This window comes from Phaeodactylum tricornutum, chromosome 12 (assembly GCF_000150955.2).
Source record: "Phaeodactylum tricornutum CCAP 1055/1 chromosome 12, whole genome shotgun sequence".
NCBI classification, from domain to species: Eukaryota; Bacillariophyta; class Bacillariophyceae; order Surirellales; family Neidiaceae; genus Phaeodactylum; species Phaeodactylum tricornutum.
In genome coordinates, this window is record NC_011680.1 from 816,260 (window position 1) to 831,196 (window position 14,937).

Below are 14,937 nucleotides of genomic sequence, written 5' to 3' on the forward strand. Positions count from 1 at the left end.
GACCAATTGTCAGTGGCCAGAAATGCAGCGTACGCTGACTGAACACAGATCGAGTTGATTGCTTCTACTCTGGATAATTTATGGAACAATCTTGGTGTTGTCTCGATTGTCTTTGGTTTCCGTACCCTACAATGTTCAAATACTTTGGAGGAATGTAAAAAAAGGCGTGCACCTGTTTTGACAGAAACATTCATATTAGGCGTCTCGATTTCCGGGTTGTTCTCCTTTCTGACCGCAAAGTTAATGTTTTCTGGCTCATGTTAGCTTCGACTTTCTCGCCGCTCTTGCAAATGCACTCGAGATAGAATATTTGGTATTTCTTATATAAAACAACTTGTGAAGGACAGCAAAGAAACTTACAAGTCAACTGCCAGTAAGAGCACGAGCTCACCAACGATTGAGTCTATCTTGGGTGCTGAATCCGTGGATCGTCTCATCACTTGAACATTCTGAGGAGAGAATGACAGAAAGACTACAAGTCCAGGAAGACGCCTGGAAGAATCCTGTAATAGTAGAAGCGACAGACTTGAACCGCCCAAAGTCCCCAGTGCCTGGAGTCACAAGTGAACCATTCGCCCCGCAGACGTCGGAGCGTATGGATTCTGCTGGCGAAGTAGAATCTCCCACACCTGCTAACCGATCCACCGATTTTCGAAGGGCCACGGCGACAATTAATCCTCTCCCGGAACCGCCCAACTTCTTGGCACCTTGTACTGGCTTGGATGCATCCTTGGACGCGAACTTACTCACTGAAAGTGGCAACGAAACGTCCAACATTTTACCGGAAGAATACGTACCACATGCACTCACATTCGCGATGGAGCACCGCATCTTTCTAAAGGCTGCCCTTGATTTGGTGGCTGAACGCGATCGACGCGCTCCGGAAGTAGGCATGAATGATCCGTTCGTGCTCAAATTGGGCCCGCTCAAAAAGGCTTCACATCTAATGAATGGGGTATGGAAAGTAAAATACGTGGAAATTCGACGTGGAATGTTCAGCTATTATGAAAATGCCTCGTCTAAGGACACAACTGGAATGGGAGATTTGCTACGGAAAAACATTCCTTTGGAAGTCAGCCTTTGCTGCTGTAGAGCAGTCAAGTTGCATCAGAAGGCCTTGAACTTGACACCGAATGGAGCTATTTTCGAAATGACCTTTAGTGGTACGAGGCGCTTGTGGATGGCTAACTCACGAGCAGAGCGACAAGCTTGGATGCAAACCATCAACGCTGCCATGGTGGGCGGCTCACTGACCCGGAGTGACTCAGTCACCAACCACAGCGGTGCTCTACGCGGTGTCAGTCCCCGATCCCCCTTCAAGAATGATCTGCGACTGTACTTGAGAATGCAGCATCTGCTGCGGACTGCAAAATCGCAGTCGGAGTATACACCCCACTTGCAGGAATTAAGCGCGCATCCTCTCACAGTTCCGGTCCGATGGATTGCTAAACAACAACAGGCAGCTTTGCGAAACGCGACTGGAGAAGAAGTTGCATTTAGAGAAGAAGCGGTGAATCTGTCTGTGGAACAATTATGGAGAGATTTACAACGCGACTCGGTATTGATCAATGGGGAGCTTTTCATGGGTGCAAGCGGACACGGTCCTGAGAAAATGATGGGTGCTCTGACGCGAGAGCTGCTCACTGTTTCTGACGAGGGTCGCGGCGAATTAAACGAATCACAAGCGGTGGCGTATGCTCGTGATATTCTCCTTTCAGGAAACCGTACGCGCAGTGGAGGCGATTCGTACTTTTGCGCAAACAGTTTGTGTAGAAATTGCGAGTTAGCTGTGGTTGTTCCGAGTGCCGCTATTGCGGAGCCTGTGTCAATTACAGTATCTCGCGACGGAACCGATGTCCCAGAGAGCCGCATATACAGCAGTGTACACGACAAGAGTGGATGGATCAAAACTCGGAGCAAGATGCAACGCACTTGGCGAAAGCTTTTCTTTGTCTTGTCGGAGGGAACACTTAGCTATTACGAACGCGCGCACCCGCAACCCCATCGTCTTCGCGGCCAATTGGTCTTGACGGATGGGTGCATATCGATTTCACGAAAGCAAACGAAACAGGACGACAAGCCTACAAATCAGTTTGTCATGTCTGTCACTTCAAAAGAAGGCTCAGTTCGCATTTTGCTGTTCGAATCTGAAGATCGATTGCTTGACTGGACGTATTCCTTAGAGTTCACTGCTAAGGCGCGAGCTTCGGAAGAGATAGGAAAGAAAGGACGTCGTCGGTCTAGTCACGATATAGCCGATGGCAAGGCCGATAGCATTGAAACTGCTAAATCGGCTACAAAAGGCCACTTCGATGCCTTAGGCATCGATGCATCTTTTGTGATAGACCGCCTAGCGTTGCATGAGAAAAAGATGGCTTACACAACACTGATTTCCATTCAAGCCTCTACGGAGTACAAAATTTGCACCATAGATCCACAAGGCGATGATCAACTGGATGTATGGGCGACACTTTATACGCAGTTTCTGCAGAACTTTAGAGTTGCTGGCGGACCAAACAGCAGAATCATGCGGGGTGAAGAAGTCGTTCGCATTTCGATCGCTGCAGGGATTGACACGTCGCACGAAGTGCAGGAAGTACCATCCGGCAACCCAGTGTTGATTACGACTGCAAACACGCCCTCGTCTCCGCGACGTTCGCGGAAAGGGCGTACATACTTTCGAAGTTTTGCTAGCAACGGCGATGAAACCGAGGAGGTACCAAAGGACTCGTAGACAGCTACGCGGTTTAGCAAACAAATGCACTGTACAGAGAACGTAGTCGTTTATTTACTAGTTTATGCGAGAATTCAAGTATTTAGGCTTCAATCAAATTCCTTTTTGGAATCGTACAAGACCAGAAAAGCCGTTGCCCCCAAAACATTGATGAAGGCGTTCAGCCCGAACACAAAGGTCCAATCTTGCTGCGTCCAATCCAGCACTTGACCTGTGAAGTACACCCCAAAAGTTCCGACCAATACCGCTGGTAAACTCGTTACACTGTACAACAGACCGGCCCATTTGGGACCTGCTTTTTCTTGATTGCCAGCTTCAAAGCCTGCGGCGTTGAAAGATGACAAACCGACCGATACAGTCAGAAAGGCTTGGGCGATGGTAGGGTCTTCAGGAATATGAAGCGCTAGGACACCGAGCGCTAATGCTGGACCGTACAGTCCAATGCTTTGAAAAACTTTGCGAATCAGGCTTAAGCGTTCTTCGGAAGGCTCCATCTTGCGAATAATGGCGTCGGCGACGTTACCGGCGAGAAGGCCGCCGATAATGGCTGCGATGCTGGGTAAAATGGACAAGAAGGCAGAATCCCGTACCCCAATCTCGTACTGTTCGGAATAAAATGTAGGTGTCCAGGCCAACGAGTTGTAGAGGCTCCAGTTCTTGGAACAGTGCGCGAGTAGCATTGCCCAGACGCCAGGGCTTTCAAAGAATCCGCGAAAGGGAGCGTCCCGAAAGACTTGCGTGGACTCCTGAAACCTTTCTGTAATGGTCTTTTCTGTGAGGGATGCGGTTGACTTGGCATCCGTCGAAGCAAGCGAGGGCAATGGGAGAGACCCCATTTGATCCGTAGGTAAGTCGGATTGCTTGGAGGATGGTGCATCCTGCGCAAATAGCAGCCACGGAATAAGGGCGATCAAACCTACACCACCGTAGGTGTAGAATAAGCCGCGCCAACCACCCGTAAGATCAACGACCGCCGGTGACAGTAGATACGCCAACACCGTGCCAGTCTGGAATCCGGAAAACATGGTAGCCAGGGCCACACTTTTTTCTTCCGGATCCGTCCAGGTCGACAATAGTCGCTGCATGGTAGGTAAAACTACGCTTTCGGCAGCTCCCACCATGGCACGAACCAGCAAGATGGGCAGCAAACTCTCCATTCCCGTGCTCCAAGGCGTCGCAATTGTGGCTAGACTCCAAACTGTAATTCCGCATGCCATAATCGTACGGGGCGACGCGTTTGCGACAATGAGTCCGGCGGGAAGAATCATGAGCCCATAGCCGATACTGAAAAAGCTCGAAATGGAACCTTTGAAAGTGTCCGTATAACCAAATTCGGCTGACATGGGGATAATTGCAACGGACATGGCGACCCGATCAAGTGCAGAGAGGACGGCAATAACCCAGAGTAGGGTGAGCATACTGAGCTTGGCACGTCCCGGGGTGCCCACCACTCGTAGCGGTTCAAAAGGAGTGGATTCTTCTCCAGTACTGGTAGCGAGGCTGGAAGTACTCGTGTTCGCCGTCCCGTCATCCTCTAAAAACGTCTTTTTGGCGATTCCACTCGGGGAATCGTCCGTATTTAGCGTCATGTAGAGAGTGGTGGGCATTCTGGTGATTGATGAGTAAGAAGACTCCAAAAGACTGTGTCGTTGAACATGAATGCTGTTACGGAACGTGTTTTGGGACAGTGGAATGATCGACGTCGTCGAGGTCGGCCTCAATAGCAGCGACGAGCTTTTTCTGTACCTCACTATCGAGCTTTCCTTTCGTGCTGTCGGCAGCAAAGCAAATCCCTGGGCGACTCCAACTCTTTGGATTGTTCCCCTTTTTCCGTACCAACCACCACCGCGAGATAAGTAGTCATTGTAAAGTGACGAGACATCTAGCACGAAGAATACGACGAGCCAAAATCCTCCACGAGTGAAAAGAGGGCGATGTGGTTTACTGGTAGTGCTCCGTTGAGCAGTCCGAGATCTCGAGGACGGACACAGGTCCGTATCGTCGGACAGAATATTTAGTTTCATTCTCACGACTCACGATTGACGACGAACACCGACCTACGGAAGCAAGTGCGTCTCGGTTTGGGAAAGGGGTTCCGCCCAATTTAAGCAATTCTCACGTGGGATTCTAAAAAGTCGGGCGGTGTCTCAAAAGTTTTTCTAGATAGAACCACACCCTTTCATCACTGTGTTCGACCCTTTGCCAAGACGAAATGAATACTTGCGCGGTCGCCTTTTTGTCTGGGGGTGCATGTGTTCGGTAGTATCTGCTACATCGCCATCGAAAAGAAGATCGATGATTTTGGTGTGCTCCGAATCGACCTTTAACACGCACGAAGTTTGCCCGACGAAATACGAATCAAAAGGTCGCGCCACGAAATGGAAGAACGGTTCCCTATAGATAGGAAAGCGGACAGGCGAATTGGCTCGGATCCTTCACTGTCATATGAATGACAAAGTCACCAGCAATCCCATCAACTCTCTTCAGAGGACCGTTGAGAGTGAGCGTGCATCGCGTGACGGTGCACTTAACATTTCGTGAGAAATATCGAATGCTCAGCCCACTTCCGTTCAATACGACATGAAATACAAGGCTGTAATCAACCTTCTATGATTTTTGAGCAGCCTTTCAACCATCGCTGACGTGCAATTACACGTTGACTCATCGTCTTTTTGTAGGATTGATTGTTAGTGGTACAAGAGAACAATACTCCATTATTACACTTTTAAGCGGCAAAATCCAACAATCCGCCTTATTCTCATTCTTTCATACATATATGATTTGACTATACATATGCTTTGTCTCACATAATTCTCCACATTCAAAGGAAAACAGCAAATTTTGCTCTCCAAACCATACTCGCATACTCGCCGCTAACATGCCATGTTTGGCAGGTGCTTATTAGAACCAATGCGATGAACAAAAACGGCTTTAGAAATTCCAAGCAGTTTTCTGGGCCTAATACAACATCTTTTAGGGAATAGCATTGCGGTGCCATTAGTAATTTTTTTGGACTAAACATGTAGACCATCTCATAAGAAATAAGCGTTCACAATTACATTTTTGTTGTAACCAGCCCCTTCTCCGGAGGTTAACTTCGTCAACATGAATCTCCTTTTCAAGTTATGCATCATCGCTTTGCCATTCAGCTCGGCGACTTCTGTCAGGCGTGCCAAATCAAGCAAGCAAGGAAAGAGCCCACGTAAGCCGGCCACCTACTTCTCCGTCCTCAGTGCGGCGCAAGAACCCAACGGCTGCGAATCGACAGCTCTCGGAAACGCTGTGGCGACGTTCTTCGAGGACCAGCTCTGCGTCGCTGTCAGCTATTCGGGCCTCTCCGGCCCCGAGCTCTTTAGCCACATTCACGGCCCCGCTCCGATTGGCGAAGAGAATGCCGTTCTGTTTACCCTTTCCACGGGTACCATCAAGAATGACTGCTTTACGCTCGATCATGCGCTGGAGCGCCAGTTGAAGAAGGGTCTCTTGTACTTTCACGTGCATTCGGAGCAGTGCCCCGGCGGCGAGATTCGTGGGCAGATATTTGCCAATGTGATTTAGATATTTCGAGATAGATGTTTTTGCTGTGCCGTGAGGCATCCACCATCACTCTGCTGGACGCAGATGGGGACTCAAAAGTTAGGATTGTTTTGTTGGTTGCTGTCGGAAATAAAGAAAGAGATAACCATGAAAGTGAAAAGAAAAACAGAACTATTAAAGTATAGGCCGACAAAGTTGCCATGATTTTTTTGCACTATAACCTTGACTGTCACAGATAACTTATGTTAAAAGTGGACATCCTATTGACTGTGTGGTATATTCCTGTTTATTTTATATTTCCGAGCAATGCGATTCACAGTAACACAAATACCACCTTGCAGTCACTGTCAATTGGTAGACCCCAGAGCACGATCTTCGCAGGGTTGATTGTACACAGACATGGTATTTCGGTTTCGAATTCGGAGTACAATTTATTTCATTCTGCTTGACGTCAACCATGCAAAATTCCCTATGCAAACTTCATAGAGTACCCAAATGTACAGGTCCATTCATCCAACAGCAATTTATGCATACCGTACCGACACTTTTGGTTCCACCGCGAGTCAAAATTGTCGAAGTTGGGCCCCGAGACGGCTTACAGAACGAACCCGTCAGCGTCTCCACGGAGGACAAAATTAAACTCGTACAAAAGCTGGCTCAGGCGGGCTGTCGCTACATCGAAGCTGGAAGTTTCGTCTCACCAAAATGGGTTCCCAGCATGGCGAATTCATTTCAAACAATGACTAAGTTAAGAGAATGGAAAGAGAAGCAAGGGCCAGAATACGAGCCACTGGTCTTGTCTTGTCTCGTGCCTAATCTCGCAGGCCTTCACCAAGCGATTCAGGTAAAGGCTGGAGAGATTGCCGTATTTGGATCTGCGAGTGAGACTTTTTCCAACAAGGTGCGTCTTCCAAGAATTGATATCAAAGTGCGTGCTGCGTGTCCTTGGTTGGGTCTCATCTGATACGATTTTACCTTGTCGCCTAGAACATAAACTGCAGTATTGACGAGTCACTGGAGCGCTTCGCGCTGGTCGTTGCCGAGGCCAACACCGCTAGAATTCCCGTGCGAGCCTACTTGTCCTGTGTCATTGGTTGTCCTTACCAAGGAAGGATCCCACCATTAGCCGTAGCCCAGATGGCGGAAAAATTATTAGCTTTGGGCTGTCACGAATTGTCGTTGGGTGATACGATTGGGGTCGGGACACCCACAACCACAATCGCGCTGTTGAAGGAACTGCAACACGTCCTGGGGAACGACGTAGACAAACTAGCCGTTCATTTTCACGACACACATGGTCAAGCTTTGGCTAACATTTTGGTATCCTTGGAAAGTGGGATCGCGACGGTCGATGCTTCCGTTGCGGGGCTTGGAGGTTGTCCGTATGCCCCTGGAGCGTCGGGCAACGTGGCGACCGAAGATGTTGTCTACATGCTGAATGGTTTGGGTGTTGAGACGGGGATTGATCTTGACAAGCTTGTAGAGGCTGGTGACTTCATTTGCGAGGTTTTGGACCGCCCTTCCAGATCTAGGGCAGGGACAGCCATTTCTGCCATACAGAAGCGGAAAGCACCGTAGGGGCTTTTCCAAAGTACAAAAGGCGGTACATTTAAAACTTTACATGCTCATTTATGTACATTCTTTAATCTCTTTCGTCAAAAATGACACTGCCATCAGCAGCGTAAATGGCTACACCTGGTGGCGCCCCGATGCATTCCCTGTCCACAGCTGTAACGTCTTCGGCTGAAAACCGGCACATGACGGCCGTTGCTGGACTGTGGAGAGTAATGGTAGGATACAGGTCTTCCGCGGATGGAACCAGTAGCGACAGAATCTGGCTATTTGAAGCTTTGTTAGAGTCGTATCCTATTGCCTCATCTTCCTCGGAATCAAAGCTCGGAGTCATGACTGCTGCTGCGCCCAAACCTGCAACCGGGGAAACTGAAGGGATCACCAGTACACCATTCACATTCAGAATAATCCTTGCAGTAACCATGACACCATCCCAGGTTTCCAAGGCGGAATCTTCATCCAAAAACGCGAGACATCCTACGGTAGTACCTTCTCCGTAAGCGCTTTGCCGCGGATCAATCGGTGTGCACCATTGTCCTGCTGCCAAGATTTGTCCCGTTGAACAGAGACCAGCAGAGCCTTGCCAGGCGCCCACAAGGGTATTCGGCGGCATTTCGGCGGTCGCCAAACCAATCGACAGCGTCACCATACTCGAAGAAGGCGGTGTGGTCCCAGTAACAGGCCGGGGCAATACGGTTATTTCCGAGTACACGAAGCTATTGCGCAATATCGCCACTGCACTCCGAACATTGCAATACAACATGGACCCGACTTTGGTCGCCACGTGCTTTCCACACGTCAGTTCAATCCCGTGCGTATCCTGATCGTCAAAGACGGCAAGCTTCTTGCCGCCGCTGAGCAATTCTGCCATGCCGCGAGTGCGTTCGTCGGAGCTCTCTAGGCCATCGTAAACACGAAGTTTGTCCCTGGCGTTGAAAATGGCATCATCCACGCGGCGACACCATTGTGCCATGACCGTTTGTCTAGAGTGTGGTGTGGATGGGAAAGATTGGGGAGTGCACAGGAACGAACTGCTGCTGCTATCCTCCAAGTCGTCCAAGGAGGGTGATTCTAAGGGCCGAGATATTCCCAGTCGAACGCTGTCGTCGAAACTAACCGAGCGAGTCCGCAAGTCAAATGCGTCAAAATTCAGCGATTGTTCACCGTCGTTGGCTTCCAGAGCGATTCCCTGACTAGGGGCTTCCACGGTCGCCACGAAGGGGCGCAAGGAAACATTATAGTGCATTGACCGCTGGACGCGAGACTTGGCGTGTTGTGTCAAACCACCAGTATCGTCCGATGTTTCGGTGTAGTCGACAAGCCGAGCGGCTGCGTTGATGGCGCTGAGCTTCTCAAGCGTTTTTTGGTTGAGCGCGGTAGCCTGTTTGGGAGCACGTTTGCGCGAAAAGAGACCGCCAGTGTGCTCACCACCACCGGTGCGCAACGAAGCGTTGGATACGGAAGTGTGTCCAGCTAAATTGGCCGCTGAAAGTCGATGCAAAGCCAGACTACTAGCGGACCCGACACCAGTTGCAACACTTTGTATGCCTCCCACCAGCGCTTCACTGGTCTTGCCCATGGCGTTGAATTGTAACGAAATGATGGTTTCCAAAAGCTGCAATGGATTGAAGTTGGTGACCCCGTGCCAAAGGCCTTGCACTAGACGACCTAGAGCCGACACAATATGGTTCAAGACTGCAACGGAAAGTTTGACCGTTGCGAAAGTTGAGTCAAGTGCTGTGTCACCGATGGCGTCGACAACGTCAATCAGTACGGACAATGGCACGTTGTGAAAGAGCAAGTCGATTGCATCGTTCACGAGTTTCAATCGATTGGGAGCGTGCTGAAGTTCGACGATACAACCAGTTGGTTCCACGAATGTTTCGGGATCAACACGATGTTTTTGCAGCTCTTGCCATTTTTCTGCTTGTGTTGTTCGTATCTCCTGAGCTTTTTCGTAGGCTTCCCAGCAATAGTTGCGCAGGGGTAGCGGATGGGCGAAAATGGCGTGTGAAAGTTTGTCTTGAGCCCATCTTCGACGCCGTTCCTGCAACACGTTTTGAAAGACTTCGCTTCTAGACTCGTCCGTATCGTATTCCATGACGGGAGTAGCACCGGGGGACAAAGCCATGAGCGCGGGTGTCAAGGGTGTCGCAATACTCCAGGAGCAAAGTTCATTGTCATCGATGTCGTGGTCGAGCTCCACACCTACCGCCCAGGAATCGGCAGGGGTTGGAACGTCCAACGAGTCCCAAGTTGGATAGGAGAAAGTTGGGGCGTTTGTCGTCAGCGAAGCTACATCAGACAGTGTCAAGAAGCTTGCAATGTTACGGACAATCAAGGACGCCGCCGCGATCCCGTCATCTTCAGGCTGCAACGCCCCCACCGGTGCCGGAGTTGGAGCATATCTTCCACCGCCCGATACTCCCGCGAGGAGATCCGCGGTTGCGGGAGTTGTACGGGAGCGTCTCATGGCATTCCAATACGAAGGACCTGTGGGTAACGATTATAGAATTCGCGATGGAACAGCGATCGAGATCAGTATACCGGTCTGTCTGTGTGCACAACGAGTCCGATTGCGTTCGGAAATGCCGACGCAGACAGACAGTATACACTGGTAGTTAGAAATTTGATTCACAGTGACAATATCACGTTCGCCGGAAAATGGATGTCAGCCAGGTCGGCATTCCATTTTACTGTTAATAGCGGTATTACATTTGTTTACATTAGGCTATATGGATCGATAGATAATGACCTCGGTTGAAAAGCATATGCTAGGAAATGAAAGTTGTCACAGGAAAGCATCGCTACACGAATATCCGGCTTGTCTGCAAAGGATTAGGAACAAAACCTTTCAAAAGCCGGGGAGGACATTGTCTAGATGATACCAATTTCCTCGACAAAGGACGACCTCAAGAGGGATATACTGCTTATTCATTCAAGGTCATCGACGTTGGAAGATTTTTCTTGGGGAAGGTTCCAAAGGTGTCTCTCACAATACTACCTAGCAAACGTCGTTTTAGACGTCCGAGGATTTTATTGTGATTGTACGTTCCAAAGTTCCTACTAATGCAAATGCCATTTGTTATCATAACTCATAATTCCCTGGCTATAACTAAAACTCAAGTAAAAAGGGCTTTCATATCGTGTACCGTCAACATTTTCAAAGAGCCAGCATCTCGGCCCACGGTACCGTCGAACACCAACCTTTTCTTTTCCTGCAGTTGCAACACGCGCTCTTCCACAGTGCCCTCCGCAATGAATCGCACAGCGCGAATTGGACGGTACTGTCCGAGACGATGAGTACGATCAATTGCCTGCATTTCTGCAGCTGGATTCCACCAATTATCTAACAGATACACTTCCGAAGCGACGGTCAAGTTCAGTGCAACACCGCCAGCCTTCAGCGACATGAGTAAAACTCGGACGCTCGGATCTTCTCGGAATGCTTGAAGGGTAGCATCGCGAGACTTGACGTCCATTCCACCGTGCAATATTCGAACCCCGAGACCTAAGTCAGCTAAGCAGGGATCGGAATGGATGCGCCAGCGAGTGAGGTCCAGCATGTTGACGAACTGGGAGAACACGAGGGCTTTGCTACCTGGCCGACCCTTGCGCATAGCAACGAGCTCTTGGACCAAGACCTCAATCTTCGACGATGTGGCGAACTCGGCTAGATTGATCCGTCGTAAAATAGAACCCGAAGGAACATGCTGCAGCTCTTTCAACGACGGAATTGATGAACAATCGACACTTTTCTGCGACTCTCTGACACCATACGCGAGCGTACCGTCATCCACTGGTGCTTCAGTACTCGCCTGGTTGAGGTCGATGGAAAAGGGGGATTGGCAGGAAGGGCACGGGGTGCTCCCACCACCGGCGCCGGTGAGGTATTCAACCACACACTCACGGCAAAAGCCAGAACCGCAACAAGAGCTGACGACACGCTCCGTTGGAGATTCATGACAGATATCACAGTCCACCGATCCGTTCGCGACTGGAGCTCCCTGCTCCAATCGCCGCTTCTCGGTATTCTTTTTAGAGTGAACAATCATGTACGGATGATCGACCGCTTGGCGCATTTTTGTCAAAAGATCGAAGATGTGCGCATAATTGTTCAGCAAGGTTCCTTCATCAACGTAGTCATTAAAGGAAGCCTTAGTGTTCATGTAGAGAGCATCGTAAAAATCTTGCTCGACTGGATGTAGACGAATGGGTCGAATCGTCACCAGTCGTGGCGGCAAATTCATATCTTCTGCCCGAGTTTCTTTCGTTCTACGTAGCAAGGATTTGTCGAGAACTTCGTTCTTCAATTTGAACATAGCTCGACGTCCGTCACCGCTGTACCCATCTCGCTGAATAGGATTCAGGACGTACCGGTTAAAATGTGCGTAATGTGAAAAGGCGTGGTGACTACAGTCCTGGCACTTGCCGTCTTTGATGCGGTAATGAATTGATTTGCAATCGCATCCTTTCGCTTTGCAGAAGTAATGCGCCATGGGATCGATTCGGAGAAAGCGAATCAACGAGTACAATTCTCCAACACGGTTCTGGAGTGGCGTTCCCGACAGACACCAACGATGAATAGCCGACAGTGAGAACGCAGAAGCGGCAGTTTGACTCGATCGTGATTTAATAAAATGGGCCTCGTCAAGGATAATTCGCCACCAACAGAAGCTGTGGAGCACACTAAAGCGCGAACCCACCATGGCTTCCTTCATCAACTCATTCATATCGATATCATTAATGGGATCGCTTGCTTTCCCTTCGGAATCTGATTCAGACGACCCCTCATTATCGAATTTCTTCTTGCCTTTCTTGCCCAACGTTTTCTTTTTCCCGGTCTTTTGCTTTTTGACATTGTCCATCGCTTTGCGTTGCTTTTCGCAAGCGCGATCCAGCGCACTCTCATGAGACGATTCTCGTTGGCTCACTGTCCGTTTCTTGGCGACGGATTTAAGTTTCGCAGCGGTCACTGGCGGAATATCTTCATCGGATGAGTCGCTGTCTCCCCCCTCGCTAACAAAGCCGAAGCTGCTTTCATCGTTGTCGTTACGCCCCTCCCGACCCCATTCCTTGAGCGTCTTGGACATGCGTTTCGAAGCTTTTGAAGCTGCTGATCGCGATGGACGGCCTGATTGCGGCGGAGTTGCCAGAAACGGTTCGTCCAACGAAAGTTCACTGTCGGATTCGTAGTCTCCCGAACTCTTTACCCGAATTGTTCGTCTCGTCGCCTGCTTGGTTTTTGCCACACTCTTGGTGGACAAATGCTTCTTTGTTGGGGTCAGAGGCTTTTTAACCTTATCTTTCTTGCCCCTTGCACCACCAATACCACGATTGGTATTACCCCGACCACTACCGTTCTCGTCCCGATCACGGGCACGATGTTGACGTGCTTGCGCTTCGGTACGCTCAGCGCCATCTCCACAAAAGTACTTGAGATGAACTCGCAGCTTGTCGACTTTGAACTTGCCCCCACAATTGGGACAGCTGATTTTATTGGGCGACATCATTTTGCGAAAATCCTGTTCCAAAACCTGGTACGTGGTGAGCACAACATCGTATTTTTGCATCAGTTCGGGTGGCATATCCGTAGCCCGATTTGGACCATGATATATGCCCACCGACAGGGTATCTAGCTCGGTAAACTTTTCGATCTCGGTTTTCCACTGATGCAGGGCAATGACGGGACAGACCACGAGGGTGCCGGCGCGAGCCGCGGCATACTTGTGGGGACGCATCTTGGGCGGAACGTTGCACATGTCCATTTCGTGCTTCCAATCCGAGACTGCTCGGTTCCAAAGTGTCTCTTCCAACTGCCGTTCGGTGACATCGGGAAGTGAGGGCGGATGTTTAGCTCCGGGACGACTGTGCTGTAGTTTTGGACGATTGTCCAGCACGGTAGCGATTGTTTGCACTGTTTTCCCCTAGATAGAAAGGAATAAAAAGGTCAGGTTAGGCAAAAGACGTTTGGTGGACCCGAACGACGCACAGCAGGTACAGCGCAATAAAGTTTTCCGTGGCACGGCAACCTGCACACCAGGCGTACCATTCCCATTTCGTCGGCTAGGATCCCTCCGCGAATCTCTGGTTTTTGCGTTTCTTGGTGATACATCCACGATGCGCCTTCGACTTGAAAGGGCAACAAGGCTGCCGTCAATCCTTTTGGTAGTTTGCGCATGTCTCCTTGAAAGGCAACGGGGACGAGTTCGTCGGGTTCGAGGGCTTGATTTTCTTGATCTTGCTCCTGTCGTGCCGCGTCGATCCGGAGCGCCAGCACTTGCCGGTCCGCGGGTTCGAGAGTACGGGAGCCACCAATTTGGGTCACGTCCACAATATCGTCAGCAAAGGTGGCACAGGCCACGTGCCGGTAGACCCGAAAGCCGGGTTTTCCGCGAAAGAGGGGTACGTGGGATACCCGGAGCGCGTGTTTTTCAATGATTTCGTCGCAGCGTCGACATGTGGCTCGAGAGGAAGGGGCGTAATCGACGTGAAACGGTCGGTCTTCTTCTTCTTCTTCTTCTTCTTCGTCATCATCGTCACTGCTGTTTGCGTGTACCATCAGCGGAAGTGCCTCGACTTTGGGTGCAGTCTTGCGTTTGGGAACGGCCTTGGGCTTTGGAGTGGTCTTTTTGCCTTTGGATGTATTTTTCTGGGCCGATGCCTTGGAAGTGTGGGAGGGTTTGACCACGACGGATGACGCTGTCTCTAAAAGGTCAGCAAAGTACGGAGACACCGCATTTGCGGCAACGGGTATAGTTGATAGAGTTGTTGATGACGTCGGAGTCAGCGGGGTGGAGCTTTGTGTGCGAGGCTTGGCGACTCGTTTGGTAGAGTTGTTGGAAGACCCCGTAGGGACGGGGAGTCGCTTGCGTTTAGGTCGAGGTTTCTGTTCGTCGGCAGGCGATACATTCACATTCACGTTGACGTTGACATTGTTCTTCCGCTTGCCTTTGACGTTCAGGTCTTCTTCTTTCTCTTGTTCCTTGTCGGGCGGATTCGGATTGTTAGGAGTCACGACGGCGCGTAATGGGACGGCAGCGGAGGCTGTAACGGTGCGTGTCGAACGGCGGGGCCGCACCGCTGCCGTCCTC

The 14,937-nt window shown here is 50.1% G+C and overlaps 6 protein-coding genes across 6 annotated transcripts; 3 read left to right on the top strand and 3 right to left on the bottom strand.

The window, feature by feature from the left end:
* Positions 1-460: 460 nt before the first annotated feature.
* On the top strand, positions 461-2,734 carry PHATRDRAFT_47207 (predicted protein; the record flags this gene model as incomplete). The annotated part of the gene is made up of 1 exon (XM_002181231.1): positions 461-2,734. The coding sequence occupies one exon, from the start codon at positions 461-463 to the stop codon at positions 2,732-2,734; it is 2,274 nt and encodes a 757-aa protein (XP_002181267.1).
* Positions 2,735-2,766: 32 nt separating this feature from the next.
* Positions 2,767-4,152, bottom strand: PHATRDRAFT_21441 (predicted protein; the record flags this gene model as incomplete). The annotated part of the gene is made up of 2 exons (XM_002181411.1): positions 2,767-3,487; positions 3,566-4,152. The coding sequence occupies 2 exons, from the start codon at positions 4,150-4,152 to the stop codon at positions 2,824-2,826; spliced, it is 1,251 nt and encodes a 416-aa protein (XP_002181447.1). The 3' UTR covers positions 2,767-2,823.
* Positions 4,153-5,839: 1,687 nt separating this feature from the next.
* Positions 5,840-6,292, top strand: PHATRDRAFT_37354 (predicted protein; the record flags this gene model as incomplete). Its single annotated transcript, XM_002181232.1, has 1 exon — positions 5,840-6,292. One exon carries the CDS (start codon positions 5,840-5,842, stop codon positions 6,290-6,292), a length of 453 nt encoding a protein of 150 aa, XP_002181268.1.
* Positions 6,293-6,797: 505 nt separating this feature from the next.
* Positions 6,798-7,849, top strand: HCL1 (hydroxymethylglutaryl-coenzyme A lyase; the record flags this gene model as incomplete). The annotated part of the gene is made up of 2 exons (XM_002181233.1): positions 6,798-7,172; positions 7,259-7,849. 2 exons carry the CDS (start codon positions 6,798-6,800, stop codon positions 7,847-7,849), a joined length of 966 nt encoding a protein of 321 aa, XP_002181269.1.
* A 33-nt stretch (positions 7,850-7,882) lies between these two features.
* On the bottom strand, positions 7,883-10,330 carry PHATRDRAFT_47209 (predicted protein). The gene is made up of 2 exons (XM_002181412.1): positions 8,265-10,330; positions 7,883-8,212 (listed from the first exon to the last, which is right to left on the bottom strand). The coding sequence occupies exons 1-2, from the start codon at positions 10,314-10,316 to the stop codon at positions 8,174-8,176; spliced, it is 2,091 nt and encodes a 696-aa protein (XP_002181448.1). The 5' UTR covers positions 10,317-10,330; the 3' UTR covers positions 7,883-8,173.
* Positions 10,331-10,932: 602 nt separating this feature from the next.
* Positions 10,933-14,012, bottom strand: PHATRDRAFT_28568 (predicted protein). The gene is made up of 4 exons (XM_002181413.1): positions 13,884-14,012; positions 13,098-13,617; positions 11,617-12,554; positions 10,933-11,556 (listed from the first exon to the last, which is right to left on the bottom strand). The coding sequence occupies exons 1-4, from the start codon at positions 13,956-13,958 to the stop codon at positions 10,966-10,968; spliced, it is 2,124 nt and encodes a 707-aa protein (XP_002181449.1). The 5' UTR covers positions 13,959-14,012; the 3' UTR covers positions 10,933-10,965.
* Between the last annotated feature and the right edge of the window lie 925 nt (positions 14,013-14,937).